This window comes from Carica papaya, chromosome 3 (genome assembly GCF_054855325.1).
Source record: "Carica papaya isolate Zhongbai chromosome 3, ASM5485532v1, whole genome shotgun sequence".
In the NCBI taxonomy this organism is placed as follows: domain Eukaryota; kingdom Viridiplantae; phylum Streptophyta; class Magnoliopsida; order Brassicales; family Caricaceae; genus Carica; species Carica papaya.
The window spans coordinates 12,783,562-12,802,381 of record NC_142311.1 but is presented as its reverse complement, the minus strand read 5'-3'; the positions used below and the strand labels follow the sequence as shown (position 1 = coordinate 12,802,381).

Here is an 18,820-nt window from a genome sequence, read left to right as displayed (position 1 = left end):
TTAAGTTCAATTATAACAAAAAAAATACAAATACAAATTCAAAAAATGAAACTTAAAATTCCAAAATATACAATCATATGTACGAGTGCCTTGACTAATGGAGAATACATGGATGGATATAAATTTTCTCATGCATATTGAAGGAAATGTCCTCAAGTATCTTTGCCTGTTCAGATTTGTATTGGTTATATCACAGCAAGGTAGAATTGAAGACATATATAGTACTTTTTATTCTGTGTTAATGATTGTACTATATGTATTTACTACTGTGTAAATTATTGTTTCGTGTTCCCAAAAGAAATGTAGGAACATAATATTATAAAGCAAATGGCGGACATAGACTATATATGAAATCACAAAAAGCAAAAGTAAGTTTTAGGAAATAATCTGTGCCCTACCATATTTACATGACAATCTCTTTTGTTGAGAAACTTCTTATAATACATTAATCAATTCATGACTTGTCCCCAACTTTTTATAAAGCTAGTCTCCCACTTTAAACCTTCCCCCTTTTCAAATCAGGACTGCATATTCAGTCCTTGCACCGTGTAAGATTTCTATGCAGTTGAATCTACCACGCTAATTAAATTATTAAAGCAATTTACTTGACGCTCCATAAATATCTTAGCTCGGTACGGAGTCTGTTACCATTTCTTGTCAAGGACGGGATACGAAGAAAATGGAAAACACAAACGAGGGTTGCAGGGAAAGGTGGGTTTTAAAGGTTTGATGAAGCATCACTATCTAAAGCAGAGAGAAATGAAAGCTCTGACTACAATGTTCGGGGCTGGTATTTCTTCACCACATACAGTTGTACAGTAAGTATCGCCATTTTTTTTAAATTATCAAGGTGTATATCAGATATTATTATTGTTGGACCACAGTTGTCGTTCTTGCCCATTTTCTAACATATATATATTTTTTAATGAATTTTCCTGTGAAAGAAACCTTACATGGAACTGTCTGCGATTTAATTTTGATAAACTTGATGTGGTAGTGATTTTCTTGAAGATAGAAAGATATGAGAAAAGAAAGGAGATCTTAGCTTTATGTTTTTCCCCTTGGATGTATGTATATGTAATCACATTATGTCTGTATGTCCTTTTCCTCCCTTCAAAAATACTAATTATTTATTATTTTTTTGCATTTCAACATATTTTGAATAGTATTTAGACCGATTATCATTTCATATAATTTTTAACTTTGTGTCTTTTTGTTACTGTTCCCTGGTGCTGGTTGATCCAACTCTTTTGATTATTAAATCTGATTATTTCTCAGGTTATAAAGTTAATGCAGGAAAACTGGACAACAGTCAGGCCAGCCATCTAGGTAAACAGGCCCCTCTTTGTGATATATTTATATGTACGTATAAACTGAAACAGAGTCTTAAATTATTAATTTCTTTTTAATTGCCACTACCCCTCAAACTTTCGGTGTGTGTGTGTACATATCTATATCTATATATATTATATACATCCTCAGTGCACTCTCATGTCGAGGGAAGGGGGGGGGCCGGGGTGGATTGGATGGGTTTTTAACCTGCATCTTTCTCGTAAAAATGAGTATCATAGAATTATATCTTACTTTTCTTATCCAATACAATCAGTGAATTAGCTTCTTCAGAAGTAAATACGTTATACTGATGATTAAACTTGTGAAACAGCATTACCTAGTACTGTTTACAAGCAGCACATAGAAAATTTGGAGATATCTATATATATAGAGTCGTGGATACCTTACTTTACCTACATTAACTGAAACTTGATAACAGTCTCTCAAGTAGTAATTCACCCGAGACGCTTACACATACACATATATATATAACAAATATATATAAACGTGTCTGTATGCATGTGTGTGTAAAGGTGATAAATTCAGATCTGCTTTCATGACTTTTTTCCGTGCACGACCGCTTCCATTCAGGTACTGTCACTGATGAAGTAAAGGTGGGTAAAGATCAGAAGTCTCAATCTTGCTCGCACTTTTAACGTATGCACTGTACGTATTGGAGCAGTAATGAAATCTGCCAACTTCCGATATTAATTTCTTCAATACTTTCTTCTTTCCTTAGAAACAACTAAAATGACTTTATGGGTGTTTCAACATTAGTAGCTGTAAACGATTTCAGAACCCTCCTGTATACTTATATACTGGTGTAACATGTAAATATATATGTATATTATTATTTGTATAAGGAATGAGGGTTACTTAACGCAACAAATTTTGGTATATTTTGTCTAGTTCCTTGGGCTTTCCGCTAATTTTGACTCAATCTATATACATGCAGCTATTGATGCTTCTCTTTGGCTAGCTACTTATTTTGATCAGAAGGAATATATATATATATATATATATATATATATATATATAATCTCTAAAGTTGACGGCTGCAAAAGCATTACCCTATCGCATCTGTCTTTAAACTTTAAAGCTAAATATATATCTTCATTATTAATGAACTAATAATCCATCTCCATGCTTTTCAAAATTCAATCCGTAATAACAAAAGTCAAAAAGAAGAATTTGAGCTATTTGCACTCCAAAGTTTTGCCATCGACACTCCCCCTGTGAAGTGAATTATTGTAGAAAGAGTAGGCTTTTTTCTCTTATCATCTAAGGCAACACAAAATGTTCTTGCAACATTGGAGAAAGCTTTTTGTCCAAAAGTCTCCCAGATGAAACACATGTCCATATTTAAACTGAATAATGTTTTGCTAAAAAAAGAATATAAACTATTGGCTGACCCACTATATAAAAACATATATATATATACAACAGCTCAAATTACCTTATAACAATTTATGATTAGTATTTATATACACATGTATATATATATATCAAATATATGGTTCCCAAGTGAATCAAACTTCAATTCAACATTAATTACCTAAAATTATAGGAGAAGAATATTTCTATATGTATGTCAATAAAATTACATTAATAATTAACCCACTTTTTGAAATGATTAAAAAATACTATTGTATTTTTGGACACAAACTACAAGGCTCACTTTTTTTTTTTTTTTTATTATTATAACAAATAATTTGGACAAAAAGCTTGTATTTGATTATAAATAAATACCTTTTGTCAAGCCCTTAAATTTGGGCGAGGGAAATGGACAAGCAAGATCAAGAGAGACATGATACATACATATATACATATATATATATATATGTATATGTATGTATAAGTGGGAAAAGAATATTATATAAAAAGCAAAAATATAAAACATCGAAAGCAATAGTTAGAAAGTGATTCCTTATCTTCGTAATAGTTCCTCTTGAAATTCCTCTCCCACCTAAAAATTTTGGAATTGAATTTTCAATTTAACGGTGGAAATGAAAAGAAAGAAAAGAAAAGCACGAGAGACATGATGTATACACATACATATATATATATATATATATTAACCATACATCTAATCAAATTTATTTATTTCTACATATCTCCATTTACTATACGTATCCTTATAAGCTACTAAGTGTTTTTATATACAGTATCAATTGTTGTATCATATATACACACACATATATATATATATGAGATAGTCATATATTTGTTTTCAGTGTTAAATTATCTAGTTGTTTCTTCTAACAATAATCATATATAAATTTTTAATAATTTAACATACACAATCGTATGCAGGTAAGAGTTATATAATAAATATAAATACGTTTTTATACATTCATAATTTTATAGCTAGAATTTTTTATAGTAATTTATTTAAGAAATAGATTCATACCCAAAAATACATTATTAATAAATAATTACATAATATATTTAAGATAATCAACGTGTGTGTGTGTGTGTGTATATGTATATGTATATATATATATATATATACATACATACAGAAGATGTTATATGTGTGTGTAATGCATGTGGATACATGTTTTCCATGGATTAGAAGGTTGCTTAGCTCATATGGTTGACAAAAATGACAAGAGAACTGGTTCTAGGGTTTTGTGACTCTAACGTATTGCTGGTCTAATAAATGATGCAATTAATTTTTAATGGAATTTTGATTACACACAGAAGCTGTCTCATCGTTTATGTCACCTTGAAACAAATAGACAAACACCAACAAGAAAGTCATATTGATTAATTAGTTTTCCAATGTCCAGGCTTTGACTTCTTCTCCCTCATATTATTGGATTAGTCTTAATTTTCTTTCTTAATATGGGTAAATTAATTACAATTTTTTTTGAAAGATTAGTTTGGTTAATTATGTTGGTTTTGGTTGTGTTTATGTACGAGTTACTTGTACAAATAAAATTATATTTTTAAATAAATTATTAAGAAGTGATTATATAGTAATCTTAATTATTTATTTTGATATGAAAATATTTCTCCATGGGCAGGTAGCTTGGGAGTCAACTTCAAAAGGGTTCAATCAATCTTGTAAATGTTGGTGCATCGTTTCTATAAAAATTAACAAGTTTAACTTTATGGTTCAATCAATAATTAGGAATGGATAATTATTGTGCTTAATTTAATTTTACGTTTTACCAAATTCTTTAGTTCAACAAATTATTTGTGTTGACCCCTACTTCGTTTATGCATGTATGGTGTGTGTGTGTATGTAGATGTATATGAGTTATATATACACATGTATATAACTAGTTTTTGAAGTAATGAGGTTGCACAAAAGTTAAAAGTGAGGCATGGCACATGCAATTCTGAGTATTAAAAGAAAAAATGGGTATCCACAAAATGAAGAACAAAATCTATGCAATCATCTTTTTATTTTTTTAAAGATTCAAATTCTTGAAGGTTCAACAAGTCAAACAAAGATTTCTTCTCCAACCAAAGCAAGAAAAAGCCACCCCTCCTTACCCTAATTTTTTATTTCTATTTGGTGCTCGGACCATTCCTTTACCTTTCCACAATATTCTCTTCTATATATATATATATATATACACACACACACGTACACTTCTACATACACCTATATGCAGCATTCGACTGAAAACACCATAATGGATTTCTTTGTTTACATTTAGAAACAATTAATCAAAACATAATCTTTTAAAAAAATACACGAAAATATATAATTAAATAGAATATTTCAGTCAAACTTAAATTTATAATGTCTTGTGAGAAAAAAAAAGTACAAATAGATGATGTTTTTCCCTTATATATTCATATACTTGTTTGTACGCGGCCAATAAATGCTTTGATTTTCTAGGAGATATATACAGAAGCTACATGTATATATATACATACACACACACACATACACATACACATACAAACAGATGGGGAGCTGGGAATATATGTTTGAAAATGTTTGCAAATAGCAAGGGTGTTTGAGTAAATTCGTCATCCTATTCTTCTCCATATTGTGTCGTCCTTTGTTATATGTGAAGTTAACTCGGTTCTTTTACTTTGGTTCCTCCGCAAAAATTAATGTGTAGGGAATTTCAATATCTGGTTTCCACTCACTTTTGCTGAACCTTCTCCCTTCTCCTACTTTCTTTCTTTTCTATTCTTTCTCTCTGTGGGTTGTAGTGGGTGGGTGGGTGTGTCTCTCCCATTTCCTTCATCGGGTTTGGCTTACTGGTTCATGGATATTGAACCCTTGTGGACTCTTGGGGGGTGGTTCATCTTTCTTTTTCTTGATTGCATGGCAGCACCCAAATCGCCACTAACACCTGATCACACCAAATACAACCCTCTTCTCCTTCTTATTCCTCTTATCTTCTTCCTTTTCCTTCTGCTCCACACCCCTATGCACTCCATTAACCTCCCTTCTTCTTCAGCTTCAAACATGACCGCTGCAATTTCCAGCAGAAGGTTTCTCCTTCAAATTACCAGCTCCAAATCACCCCCTTCCACAACCAACTTGCGCCCTTATGAACATAAACAGCCAAATGCCTCTTCTTCTCAAAGATCTTCTCACAGAGAGTTTGGAGCTGATGCTCATGACGTTCCTAGCGGCCCAAACCCTATTTCCAACAGGTAATTATAAAGTAAATTTCATGAATGATTAATGGATGAACATCTAGCTCTCTTGGGTACAGGTTGATGAAGATGATGAAATAGTTGGTCTACATGCCGAATTAAGTTGAAATTATTTTATGTCATCTTTACGGTTACTGTTGTACTCCGCCATTAATACTGCTTTTGTCCTCACTGAGAGGTTTGTTTTACCTTTGTTGTTATCATTCGTCATTAATACTGTTAGCATTATTAATTTTCTTTTCTTTTTTTTTTTTTGTTTTCTTTTCTCTTTTTTTTTTTTTTTTTTTCCTTTTATAATTACTTGGCTATAAATGTATAGCAAGAGAGACATATATATACTCTATTTTTATAACTAGATGATTATGTACCCGTCTTTTCCTTCACTTGATAAATATACATATATGATGGAAGATTAAGATATATATATATGTGTGTGTGTGTGATTATCATGCAAATTTTTTGAATTTCGTTAGCGGGGCTGAGTTACAGACTAAGAGACTCTATATATAGAGTCATAGACTATATATATATATATATATATATAAGTATGCATGAATGAATTGAGAGTGCATGCATACATTATACTCAATCTTTTCTGTTTATTTATATATTTAGCTCCTTTTTGCTGCTGAAGATAACCCTAAAATCTAATTCTGGAGAGACAAAGTGGGATCTAATATAAATATATGTTTGTAATTTACACTCACTAATTGTGACATATATATATATATATATATAGATTTACATTATTCTTTAGATATATAGCCATAAAAGACCATAAAATGCTGTAGATATAAACATCCTTCTAAATATATTTGTACATCTGATTTCTAACTTGATTAGTTGAAGAAAATCAGGAGAGAGTAGATTAATGAGTAGAATCCAAAAAGAAGAAAGAAAAGAAAAGTATATATCGGGATAAATGTAAATAAATATATATATATATATACACACACACATATATATTTGTGTGTGTAGGATTGATTTGCAGAGAAAAAACAGAGATGACAGAGGGAAAAAGGGAATCTGAAAGAGAGGCAGAGTGACAGAGATGTCAGGGAGCTTTCTTCTTTTGTTTTGGGTGGCAAAATTATTTGAATGTGTTTTGGACTTTGCTTTTGTCTTCTCAAACACATTATTCAAGAAAGTTAAGATGCCAAAACAGGAACCATGATTTGATCATTATTACTGTTGTTGAATCATATGCTATTCCCAATCATTTGCTTTATCATCACCATCTTCTTCTTCTTCCTCTTCTTCCCTGGACTTCACTGTAAACAAATTAGTGGACTAGTCAAATTAATAATTATATAAAGATTATACTATGCTAATTATAATCAGTATCTTCTCACTTTCTTGACTTGGCTTTTCCACGAGAAATAAAATACAATTATTTTTGAATCATGGGTATACGTACTCAATACTCACTGCATATTCATAGATAATCTATTGGGAGCTTAATTAATTATGATTAACTTCCATTTAATTCAATGAGTAATGTGTACAAGATAGTTAATTCACATATCATTTAAAAGAAAATTTTTAATTAATTGTTGAAAAGCTTAAAAACCCACTATAATATGAGAACGTACTCAATAAAAATCTCACCATATAAGAAGTTTATAATTATGTTAATCCAACATTTAAAATTCAAATATACAGTTTAAGTTCTAGCCTTAATCTTGTTCCCTCTTAAAATATAAAATAGAGTTAAAAGGCAAGCATTTATATAAAATATGTTGTAATTATGTTATAACTTTCTCTATGGTACAAAAAAAAAATATATATATATTATAAATTAAATATAACCATATTTGATAATTTATGAACAAAGATTAACGTGCAATAAGAACAAACTGATTTGAATACTTATTTTAACTACTAATTAACAAGGAATTAACTCGAAAACAACAACAAAAATATAATTAAGGTTCACTTATTCTTTAAATTATTGGATTTTTTAAATATATGTTTTGAATTATCAAATTATAATTAGGTAAAAAATCTCCCTAATCATTAAAAAGAATAGATACGGTAATATGGCGATGCATGGGCTCATCCTCAACTCCATTCTGGAGCGGGTTATAGGAGTTGGGCTGCTATTGTGCTTATTGGGCCTGTCGACCCGCCCAAAATTTGACCCGAATCCCCGGGTCTCTAAAACCCAAATTGATTCTCAACCGGACGGCTTAAACCCTACCTGGAGATGATTTCCCGCCGATGACTTCTCTGGTTGATACCCGTTTGCAAGATACTCTTTCTGATCCCACCCCAGGCACCAAAATCTCAAAAAACCCGTAGAGATGTCTATTAGATTTCGTCAGTTGAGGAAAATTTTAAGAATTTTACCGCAAATTCGCTCAGGTTGTGCATCTTACTGTAATTTATAAATTTGCAGATAGTACGGAAGCTAACTGTAGTTTGTATTGTTGCTTAGGAAGTCAGTGTGAACAATCCAGAGAATATTTGGACTTGTTAGCTTCATCACCAATTCGTTTGCTTCATTCATGTAAGAATTTCAACACAGGATTCTCAAACAGAGGATATTTTGCTCATAGGTAATGTTTCTCTGGGTTAGGTATTCTTTTTTTTTTTTGGGTTTGGATTTTGTTTTTCGGCTTTTGTACTTTGGCGAACTAATAACGTGTTTCCTTTAATGGGTAAGTTCAGAGGAACTGAACTTTTCGTGTTTTGTTGCTCTTCATTTTCTTATTGAAGAATTTCTAATGTTGGCTTTTCATTTATAGCTTCTCTAATTTACATTTGGCAGTCTTTTTCAGGTTTTCAACAGCATCACTAGTATCTCAAGATTCTTCTCCTATTGTTGATGTACTTTCCCTCATTGAATCCACTTTTGATGAGCTTCAAGGTATTGAATCTAACTACTCTGTTGATATAAAGTCTGTCAATTTTTTTGTTTGCTTTCTATTGTCACCTGTGATGAATACCAGTCATGATGCGCTGACGTCATTAGAATACATGTGGAGAGAAGTTTTTGCTTAAGTTATATGTGTCCCGTACGTATATCAGATTTTCATCACACTTCTGGATATGGATATTTACAGGACCATCTCATCATTGGTTGAATAAAGATGAAGGAAACAAAGATTTCTTCAAGAGAGAAGGAACTTTTTTAGTTATTGTGGGGCAGTTCCTTGATAATGCTCAAATATCAGGATGTGATCCTAGTTTTACGTTTGAGAAAGTAAAGTTGCTTCAGCAGAGGTAAGTAAAAGACCTGTGGTTATTTCTTTTTGCTTCTTAAATTTCAATAAATTAGACTGATGGCTAAACAACTGATGTGCTTGGAGGATGTTATTTCATGCTGTTGTAGGTTTCCTCAGCTCCATGTTATTGGTGTTCAGTCTGGTAGTCAGGCTTGCTTTGATGCTGATCACAGTAAATTACTTCAATGGATAATGAAGGACTTTCTTACTTTTCCCATTTTATCGTCAAACAAAATCTCTGAGGTGAGGTTTTTACCCTAGATATATGTTTCAGATTTAAGTAAATGGATCTCACTCTTCTTAATGCACTTCTTCTCTTTCATAAACGTACTTTGGTGCTTCCTTACAAGATATATATTAGTTCTTAGTATATTCTTATTCTTATTCCCATGATTCTCTTCCTCCTGAAAGGCTATTCTTCAGTTACTGCTGGAGCATGAGGATCGATATGAGGTTCTGACAGTTGGTTCTGGCAGGGAATAACTTTGCATAGATCACCAATCTCACAGAGATTTGTTGAACTTATTTGTCGGTCTTCATTTTTAGATCCCTCTTTTGTTTGGCAGATTATCTTTCCCGTCTATGGAGAGTGGAACAAAACCAAACTTACTTCTACTCCACATATATCACACAACATTGCTCCAAAATAGTTATGAAACATTCATATGAACCGATAGAGTATTAGTCATTTAAATTGAGTGTTCTTCTTTGATACATGTATCTAATCTTCAATATATGAATCTTGTTACTGAGAAAGCATCAACGTCTCCACCCCTGCAGCTTGGTCATATTTGTAACAAAATTAGCTATTCTAGGTGGTTGACTAATCAATTCCCAATGATGATCACATGCTTGATCATCTTTTCTGAAATGAGCACACTTGCACAAGATATCATCCCACTACGACCACTTCCAAAACAGCCACCACAACTACCCCCGAGGCCTATGGTTGATGTGCCAGAAAAAGGCCTATATAGGTGGTAACTCGATTTCTCTCTTCTAGAGTTTCTACCCCAAACAATGTTCCTTTGTGATGCAGGTGCCATGCAAAGAAAACTTCTCACCTGTATCACTTCAGTTCTAAGGTTTATTGTAACACTAACTTGTCAGGTTCCATATTATAAAAAGAATAATAACTTCCCCATATATTAGAAAGAAAACTATGAATGTAAAAGTTTACCCATATAAGAAAGGCCTATATTATTGAGGAAATATCTTCTATATTGTTTGTATCAGGCTGTCTCTGTACATGGCACCAAATGCCAGTGCCAATAACTTTTGTCTCATTTTATGAAATTTCTTGTTATATGTGGAACCAGCTAACAAAAATATGTTAAGTTGGACACAGTGGCAGCCAGTTTAATATGCTTAACCAAAATCCATTGTAACTAAATTTTTGGAGGAAATCAAAGGTTTCTTGGTTATGAGGCCAACTTGGAGCCTAATTGGTCCTTCCTTTATAAAAGCTTCCAAAGTTTCTATATGTACTCAAGAAGGACTTTAAAGTATTTGTGAACAGTAGTTGGTTTTCTCTTAACTTTGTGTTAAAATGTTCTTTTTGGGAAAAAGGTAAGGTCATAATGGACTTCTTCTAATCATATATGAATTTGTTCTCCCATATGATCTTCTGATGCCAGAGATTTTCTTAACTGATTAATTGAAGACAATCTATTCTTCACGTCTCTAGATGATAAATGGGGCATGCTGCATTTTGTTCAAAGATTTTCAGAATCCTGTTATTTACCATGAGAAGGACCTGGATGTTGGGATCCTCAGCGAAGGTATGTTTGTTTTTCAAGTTTCTCAAATCAAAATTCTTATGGTTTTCTTGGATAAAAAGAAGAAATATTGTTAAAGTATGGGTGAAAGTACATCAACAATGGGTAAGAGATCCTCCAAGACAAAAAGAAGAAAGAGAAAAGAAACATGAAAGTGAATACAAATAGTCGTCCAATTCTTTGCAAACTAGCTGAAAAGACACCCTTAAAAAGATCATGAATCTTTTCCCAAAGATATGCCAAGAAAATCGTCCTATTCCAAAGCAACGGAGGTGGTTGGCAATGTCCATTAAAAAGTCGACCATATCTCTCCGACTACACAACCCAGCAAAAATAATGCTCCTCTGAAAGATTCTACTCTTTTTGTTCTTACTAGAATCAGAGAGGGAAGACTCATATCCCACCAAAATTATTGAAAAGCCTACTTTAAAACCTCCAAGCCACATCACAGTTCAAAATCAGGTGACTATTGGACTCAAACTTATGAAAGAATATAACATGTATATAGGGATAGAGCATGCAAGTAAGCTTTTTGTTACTTGAGAACAAAAATGAAGTCAAACTTAAGATCAATATAAGAACCTTATAAACTAAATTCAGTTATCCACCATAAGCCCCAAAAATATGTATATATCATGGTTTTTAACCCAACATATTCTCTCTTTTTATCAACTGAATCGCAGCTGATGTCCTTCTTCGTAACATGTGGATAGTTTTTGATATGCCTATTGCAGTTACTAATCATTTCTTCTTCATCTTTTTCTTTAATTCTGTTTTTTTTTTGGGGGGTGGGGAGAGTGGGGTTGTTAATAAATTGTTCATTGATGTATACTTTAGGAAGCTACTTACATTTTTGCATATATATAATAAGTATAGACAATATAATTTTCTGTGTTATTATCTCATTTTGCTGCCTTCTTGCAGCAATTGAGGTGTTAACCGCACAAGACAGTCAAAATTCTAAGTCACGCAGTATTTTTACCAATAGGTGGTCAAAACAAGTTGAGGCCATCAAGGAACCCCGATTATTTATGCAGGACCTATTTCTTTACTTTCCGGGTATTTTTTTTCTTATGCAACTTGTAATTTTATTGCTGTATAATTGCATATAATGAGGGTAGCATGAATATCAACTTTTGTCGAAAATTTCAAATATCTTATGCTTTCACACTTTTTGTTGGAGAGGAATGACTTGAGTTCCACATTAGTTGAATATATTACAAAATGTTACCTGCCAGTCCAGTTTGGTTGATGCAAAGTGCAATATAATTGTTGATCTATATCAGGGAAACTCTCAATTAAGCAGTCACTTGTTAAAGCTTCTGAAGATTTTTTGTATTGAACCTTTAGCAAAAAAAGAAGCACTTTTTTGCTTCTATATGTTCTCTTGCTGAACAACACCTAGCCATGTGCCGTAAAACATTTCATTGTCTTATTTGCTTGTATATAATTTATGTCCACACCAGATCAACCTATGGTCTCAACACTGCATGACCTATATGTAGCCACAGCCTAGAGTTTATTGAAGTGTTGTTATCTTTTTGTTTATTCTCTCCTTGTATATAATTTCATAATCTTAAGTAGAGAGAATGTATTATCAGTTTGTTTTGGAGATAGTACTTTGAATCTAAAGCCTCTAGGGCCCTTGTGCTGTTGCTCCAGATATTTTCAGAAGAATCAAAGCTTACTTGTTCTATATTGAGAAAGCTTCACCTTTATGAATTGACTGAACTAGGACTTATGAGATTAGGGTAATTAAAAATCCTGGATTATCTGAAATATAATGGTCCATTTGATGCTTTTTTCTTATTAGCCGTGCAAGATGTTTTTGTGTATACCAGTGGAATGCATGCATGATAAATTCACATCATTTCCCTCTATTAGCTCCACTGATTGATTTTTCCTCAAATTTGTCATTCTTTCCCTGCAGGCTGTGTCTCTGCTGATGAAAAAGGGAATCGTCTGTTCCTTTCTGACAGCAACCATCATCGGATAATTGTATTTGACAACAATGGGAAGATTTTGGACTGTGTATGTATGAAGTTCCATTGGTTTCCTTTTAGGGAGCTAAAAGGACTTCTAAGTTTAGACTTTATGGCCAGAGACAATTTGATGGTGCTATCTGGGCTTCATTTCCTTGTTCCTTGTTTCCACTGATTGTGCTCATATAGCTGTTGTTTAGTGATTGTCAAGTTCTATTTTCCAGTTGTCCTTTTGGAGTTGAGGTTAGAGGAAGAACCTTCTAATTAAATCTTTCAAGCTGTCACTGATTAGGCAGCTCAACTCTCTTTTCCAGCCGCAATTTTTCTTCTGTTGCAAATTTGGTGCTGCAGTCTCTTGTTACATTCTTTTCTGCACCCTTACGTGTTGATGACTTAATTGCTAATTCAACTTTGAATTTATACAAAATCCCTCTTCTGTTAGTTCAGAACTCTTCATTATGATATACTGATCCTTCTGATGACATGGTAACCCTTTCTACTTTATTCTTTTGGGGGGTTATCGTACACCCAAAGTTTATGCAACCTTTTTTTATAAAAAAAAAATCTTATATAAATCATATTTCGGTCTCCAATGCGTTTCTATATCTTGTATCATTTTCATGCTTGGCCTTTATATTATCTTATAAAAATTTTGAGATCGAGCTGAAAATAAAGCCGCAAGTCCTTTTCTGGCAGATTGGCTCTTGCCCAGGTTTTGAGGATGGAGAATTTGAATCTGCCAAGCTTCTGCGTCCTGCTGCTTCTTTTTATCATGATACCGACGACTGCCTTTATATTGTAGATTCTGAGGTATGAGTATGGAGGTTCTTAATTTTTTTTAATACAAAACATTAAATATATTCAAGAGCACTAAGGTCGTTCATTCCTTTCTGCTTTTCTCTTCTTGGGTTATGTCCTGTTCACGTAATATATTGTTTTTCTGGGAGTGTTCCATGTTCTACTTTATTTAGCTATTTCTTTTTTCTTGCTGTTGAATATTAATGTACTTTAGTTTTTGTTTTATGTTGAGGTTTTCATTTAATTTTTTAAATTTTCTGTTTCTTTTTTTCTGCTAAGAACCATGCAATTAGAAGAGCAGATATGGAGAGGCGAGTTTTGGAGACGCTCTATCCATCCTGTAGCAGTGACAAGAAAAATAATGGCTTATGGTCCTGGATCATGGATAAGCTGGGTGTTAGAAGGGATGGTGACACAAAACCTAAAGAATTTGACCTGCAATCACTAATTTTTCCTTGGCATATGCTGAAGTTGGAGAATAATAGTTTTCTAATTATCAACAAGAGGTAAATGATGCACATCTCTTTTCTAATATTAATCAGAAGTTGTACTCCTTTTAATTTTTAGATACCTATATTTATTTCTTTTTTGTCTTTATCCTTCTCTAGGAAACTTTAGGTTATGATCCAAATTGCTTGCGGATTTAATTGGGAGAGCAACATGAAAAGTGGCTCTTAAAGGAATTCAGCATTTAATTGGTGAACATTAAAAGAAATTCGTAGTCTTAATGATGCTGTCTGATAATTTTGTTTGGTCATGTCCAAAGGAGGGATACCATGATCTGGTAGAATTCATCTGGTAGAATTTACTCCAATCCTTGTCTTAGTTTAATGCATAATCTATTTGCACTGGGTGCAACTCCGCAAGGCTGCTAAATTAATTATTATCGCCAGCTCTGTGCAATCTTGTTTTATTTTTATAGAAGCCAGCTCTAGCCTCTGGGGAATCTTATCCTTGGATTATAGGGTCATAGGGCTTACCCAGTTCATAAACTCAATCCTAAGATGTGCCTGGGCCATTCAAATCCTGCGAGGACATTTACTGATGCTCAGAATAACAGAAATATTTCCTTTTCTTTTACTCCTTTCAAGTGAACAGATAGAGTCATACCATTTAGAATTGTGGACGCCATAAGCATGGTATATTACATCATAAATGCCAAAAGATTGTTAAAATTCTTATACTCGAAATGCTTAATTTGTTACTTGTTATTTCCTTGTGCCGTTTTGTCCATTCTCTTTTGACTCTCTCTCTCTCCCCACAAAAACAAATGCTTGCTCTTTTATTTCCCTAAGTTATCGTTTGGTTGGAAACTACTTGCCCAATCTTTGAAATGATTAGATATATTGATGCTTTCAGTAGGAAGGCTGAGTATTGACTTGAATTGACAATGTAGGCCTGAAACTCTCTCTTCAAAATATAATGAATGTAAGCCTGAAATGGTTTTCGACCACTTGCCTGCACATCCACTACTTATCAAGATTCCTCATCTCCTCATATGTTATCTTTATGATTTTCACATTTTTGGTCTTTGCAGCTTTGAGTATTTGTGGATCATGGATTTGAATTCAGGAGAAATAAAAGAAGCTGTTGAAGGTTATATAACGATGTTCTGCATGCCTTGGTTATTATTTTTTATATATATTTCATGCAAACTGAACATGTCTAATATTAGCTAATCAAAACTTTTAAGGATTTCCAAAGATTTGGGACATCTGTGGGCAGTTGATCATGGAGAAAGTATCCTTCTTGAAACAGATACCATGTGATTGGTTGCAACAACTAAATGAAGCTGCTTGCTCCCCGAGGGAGACTCCATATACTGGGCTGGTGTCTTCCTTTACAACTTTTCAAAATCAAATAATCATGTGTGACATTGGTAACGGCACTTAAGTCATAATAATTGTTGCATTCTGCCTCTTTGTTTTCCCAAGTGAAAAACAATTGATTCTTTGCCTGCTTACTACTAATTTTCTCCTCTTGTGTTCTTGAAGTTGGACAGAGGCTGTTGAAACTAAATAGTGAGTCTGGAATCTGTTCAAACATGCAGTTTTCAAATTTTGGGGTCCTTGGATTGCCGTACTGGTTGCCTCTTCCTTTAGAAAGAGTTTGTTCTGAGTGAGTATCTTTACTTCTTTCTAGTTAAATCTCTGCATTCAACTTATGTTCCAGATTTAAAAATGAACTTCTGTCCTTCCCCCTGTTACCTCCTATTGGTTCTTTGTTACAAGGATGAATGATGTAACAATTCTTTCTTTTCTGAGTCTTGCATAGTTCCACTGTTATTGACTTTCTGCCCTATATGCAGATTTGCTCAGTTCTGAATCTACTGATTTTTCCTTTTGCATTTCTCTGGATAATCTGACAGGGCTCATGGATTGAAAGGAACACAGCCTGATCATGTTCAATGTTTCCGTTTGTTTCCAGGTATTCTTAAGGTCTACAGATAGTTATGTTTCGACATTACTCAAATTCTGTGATTACACTACCACTAGTATTATGTCTTTTATTTATGAAACCTTCCGCCATTATTATTACTTCTGATAAAAGTTCCACATTTACGAGAAGATTAATTGATGCCCTCACATGACATAAAATAATGAATCGATTTCAAAATTTTCGTTCATATAACGGCTTCAACCGAAAAAAAAGGGTAAATCATTTAAAAAGAATTGCAAATATTTTCAGATTTTTCCAGAATGGAAAGACCGACTATCAAAATGGGAAATAGGAAACGTTAAGATTATTTTGTTCCTTTTCTACGTAACAGTGCATCTGATCCTCTTTTTATAGTGTCTCCCTCAAATCCTAGTTTTGCATGGTGCAAGAAAGTTATATAATTCAACTAATTAACTTCAATTAATATTTTTTACCATTTAATTACTATAATAATATATAAATTTTCTACATGTTTTTGGAAACTGAGTAATGAAGGAATAGGAATTGAACCAAATGGGTTAATGAACTAACATGCAGTTACATGTGTTTAGAGAGAGGGCCCGCATGACAGGCGAGTAGCTCAGTGGTAAGCTTGCCCCTGATAATTGCATAATTGTGCCTGGATTATAAGTGCTCTCAGCCATATAGATAATTTAATGTACTCATCAGCACCCAATCCTAAGGTGTGGATCATTTAGGGCACATTACCATGTTACTCATCCCACTTTTAGTGCTTTATAGATGGTATGTGACGGTCTACAAACTGTTCAATATGAATAATGCATGTGTTTCTGGCAGGTAGGACAGATATACAGCTAAACATAGACTTACCTGTATATACTGAGCTTGTAGAACCAATACAAGAAGGCTGTATATGGTGCCAGGCAAGAGGAGCTGCTGCTGAAATCTCAGGTGCAGAGCGCGCAATTGGATCTTTAGAGAAGGTGCCTACCCCCTGTAGTTTCTCTGACCGTTTCTTTTCTCCCCTTTTCATTTATCTGGTAGTTACTACTTTTCTATGCTTTTGGTAGCTTACAAGTTCAGCTTGTGGGTTCCTGCAGGTTGGGGCTGCCCAACAATGGTATGATGATTTGGATAATCTTGCTTTTTCAACACCTGAATCAGAATTGACTATTGAAGATGCTGATGTACCTTTAGACATGAAATCTGGAGATGAGCAAGTTCATATTAATTGTGCTGTAAATACAAGTCCTGGATCAAGCGAGGTATGCCCGTTTCTCTCTGCACTAACTTCTTTTTGCACAAAATTCTAGTATCAGTAATGGTTTGCAGGAATTCATTTGTGAAGTTTCCAACTCTTATTCAGAGATTTTTTGCTTTTAGACATTGTAGTAACTAGATTAAATTATAACTAATATGTCTTTTACAAGGATAGAGCATATTAATAAATTCTCTGTGTGCTTGAAGCAATTAAAGTGCTTGTGGTGGCATATGCAATGAGAAGCTTGCCATTGTGTTAAATGTAATAGAAAATTAATTGGCTATATTGGTGCAGAACCAGAACTAACATCTTCGGTTTCAGGTTATCATTTATGCAGCTTTGTATTTAAAACTCGGAAAACATCCAGATTTACAAGAAGAAAACAAGGATAAATATGCAGCGAGGATAGCAGACATTTTGAAGGCAGATAGCAAGGGACGAATGAGTCGAGAGTCATGCATTAAGTTATTGTTAAGCACCAACAGAGATTTGAGGGATCTCATCTTCGTCAAACATCTTCATGTCAGGATAAAATTGGATTGTTTTGATCATCCAAAAGCAGAAAACTCAAAAGATATCATCTTAACAGATTCTTCTATACAAGTCAATGTATCACTTCAAACATAAATTATTTGCAATAATTGCAACAGCAAATATTGTAATATTCTTTATATTTTATTAGTTTACACTGGTTGGAAGAAATAAATTCAACTGAAGTGCAAATTCATATTTTTATGATTAAAATAATTTCAAATTTATTGATTCAGAATTTATGAGTACTACGAATGTCAGCTTCAATTTGTGTTTCAATGCTATCATTTTGTCTGAGTATTCTATATAAGCATTCGTATATAGATTCTGTTGGGAACTGTTGATTAACACATATTTCTGTCTTCGATACCGACATTCTAAGATGTAGAGGTGACTTCGTCATGCAGAGGATTCAACTGCTTGTTAAGGCCGAGACAGGGCCAAGCTCAAATTGTCTTTATATTCAACTGAAAAAAGGGAGATATATAAACTATGATAATCTCACGTCATGATTTAGTATAATTGGGATGGCAATATATCCTCTACAAATTCTTTTGTCATTAGATAAAATCTTGTACTCATTCAATGCTAAATAATGATAAAACATCTCAAAAATCAGTTCCTTTAATTGCTGCAAATTATCATACTTGACCCTTTAAGAAACGTGACAGGACTAATTAATTTAACCAAATGCAGATTCAAGATCCCAAGGACTAATGCAAGATTACCATATGCAGATTCAACCCTCTTTCTCTCCCTTAGTGTATGTGTATATATATATATATAAATATAACTGGGTTGTTTTGATTGATTATATGTAGATGGGCTCCCTATATAGTTCAGCGCACGTTAAGACATGAAAAACGCTAGGGGATAAGA

At 33.1% G+C, this 18,820-nt stretch overlaps 2 protein-coding genes across 2 annotated transcripts; both read left to right on the top strand.

The window, feature by feature from the left end:
- The first annotated feature begins 5,237 nt into the window (after positions 1-5,237).
- Positions 5,238-6,386, top strand: CLE41 (CLAVATA3/ESR-RELATED 41). Its single transcript, XM_088215912.1, has one exon. The coding sequence runs from the start codon at positions 5,567-5,569 to the stop codon at positions 5,963-5,965; it is 399 nt and encodes a 132-aa protein (XP_088072038.1). The 5' UTR covers positions 5,238-5,566; the 3' UTR covers positions 5,966-6,386.
- A 1,757-nt stretch (positions 6,387-8,143) lies between these two features.
- On the top strand, positions 8,144-18,179 carry EMB1974 (NHL domain-containing protein). Its single transcript, XM_022051682.2, has 17 exons — positions 8,144-8,328; positions 8,402-8,522; positions 8,745-8,833; positions 9,030-9,189; positions 9,299-9,434; positions 10,879-10,972; positions 11,894-12,028; positions 12,900-13,000; positions 13,648-13,761; positions 14,029-14,255; positions 15,287-15,345; positions 15,443-15,628; positions 15,744-15,867; positions 16,118-16,176; positions 16,987-17,132; positions 17,250-17,414; positions 17,732-18,179. Exons 1-17 carry the CDS (start codon positions 8,268-8,270, stop codon positions 18,035-18,037), a joined length of 2,283 nt encoding a protein of 760 aa, XP_021907374.2. The 5' UTR covers positions 8,144-8,267; the 3' UTR covers positions 18,038-18,179.
- Positions 18,180-18,820: the final 641 nt, after the last annotated feature.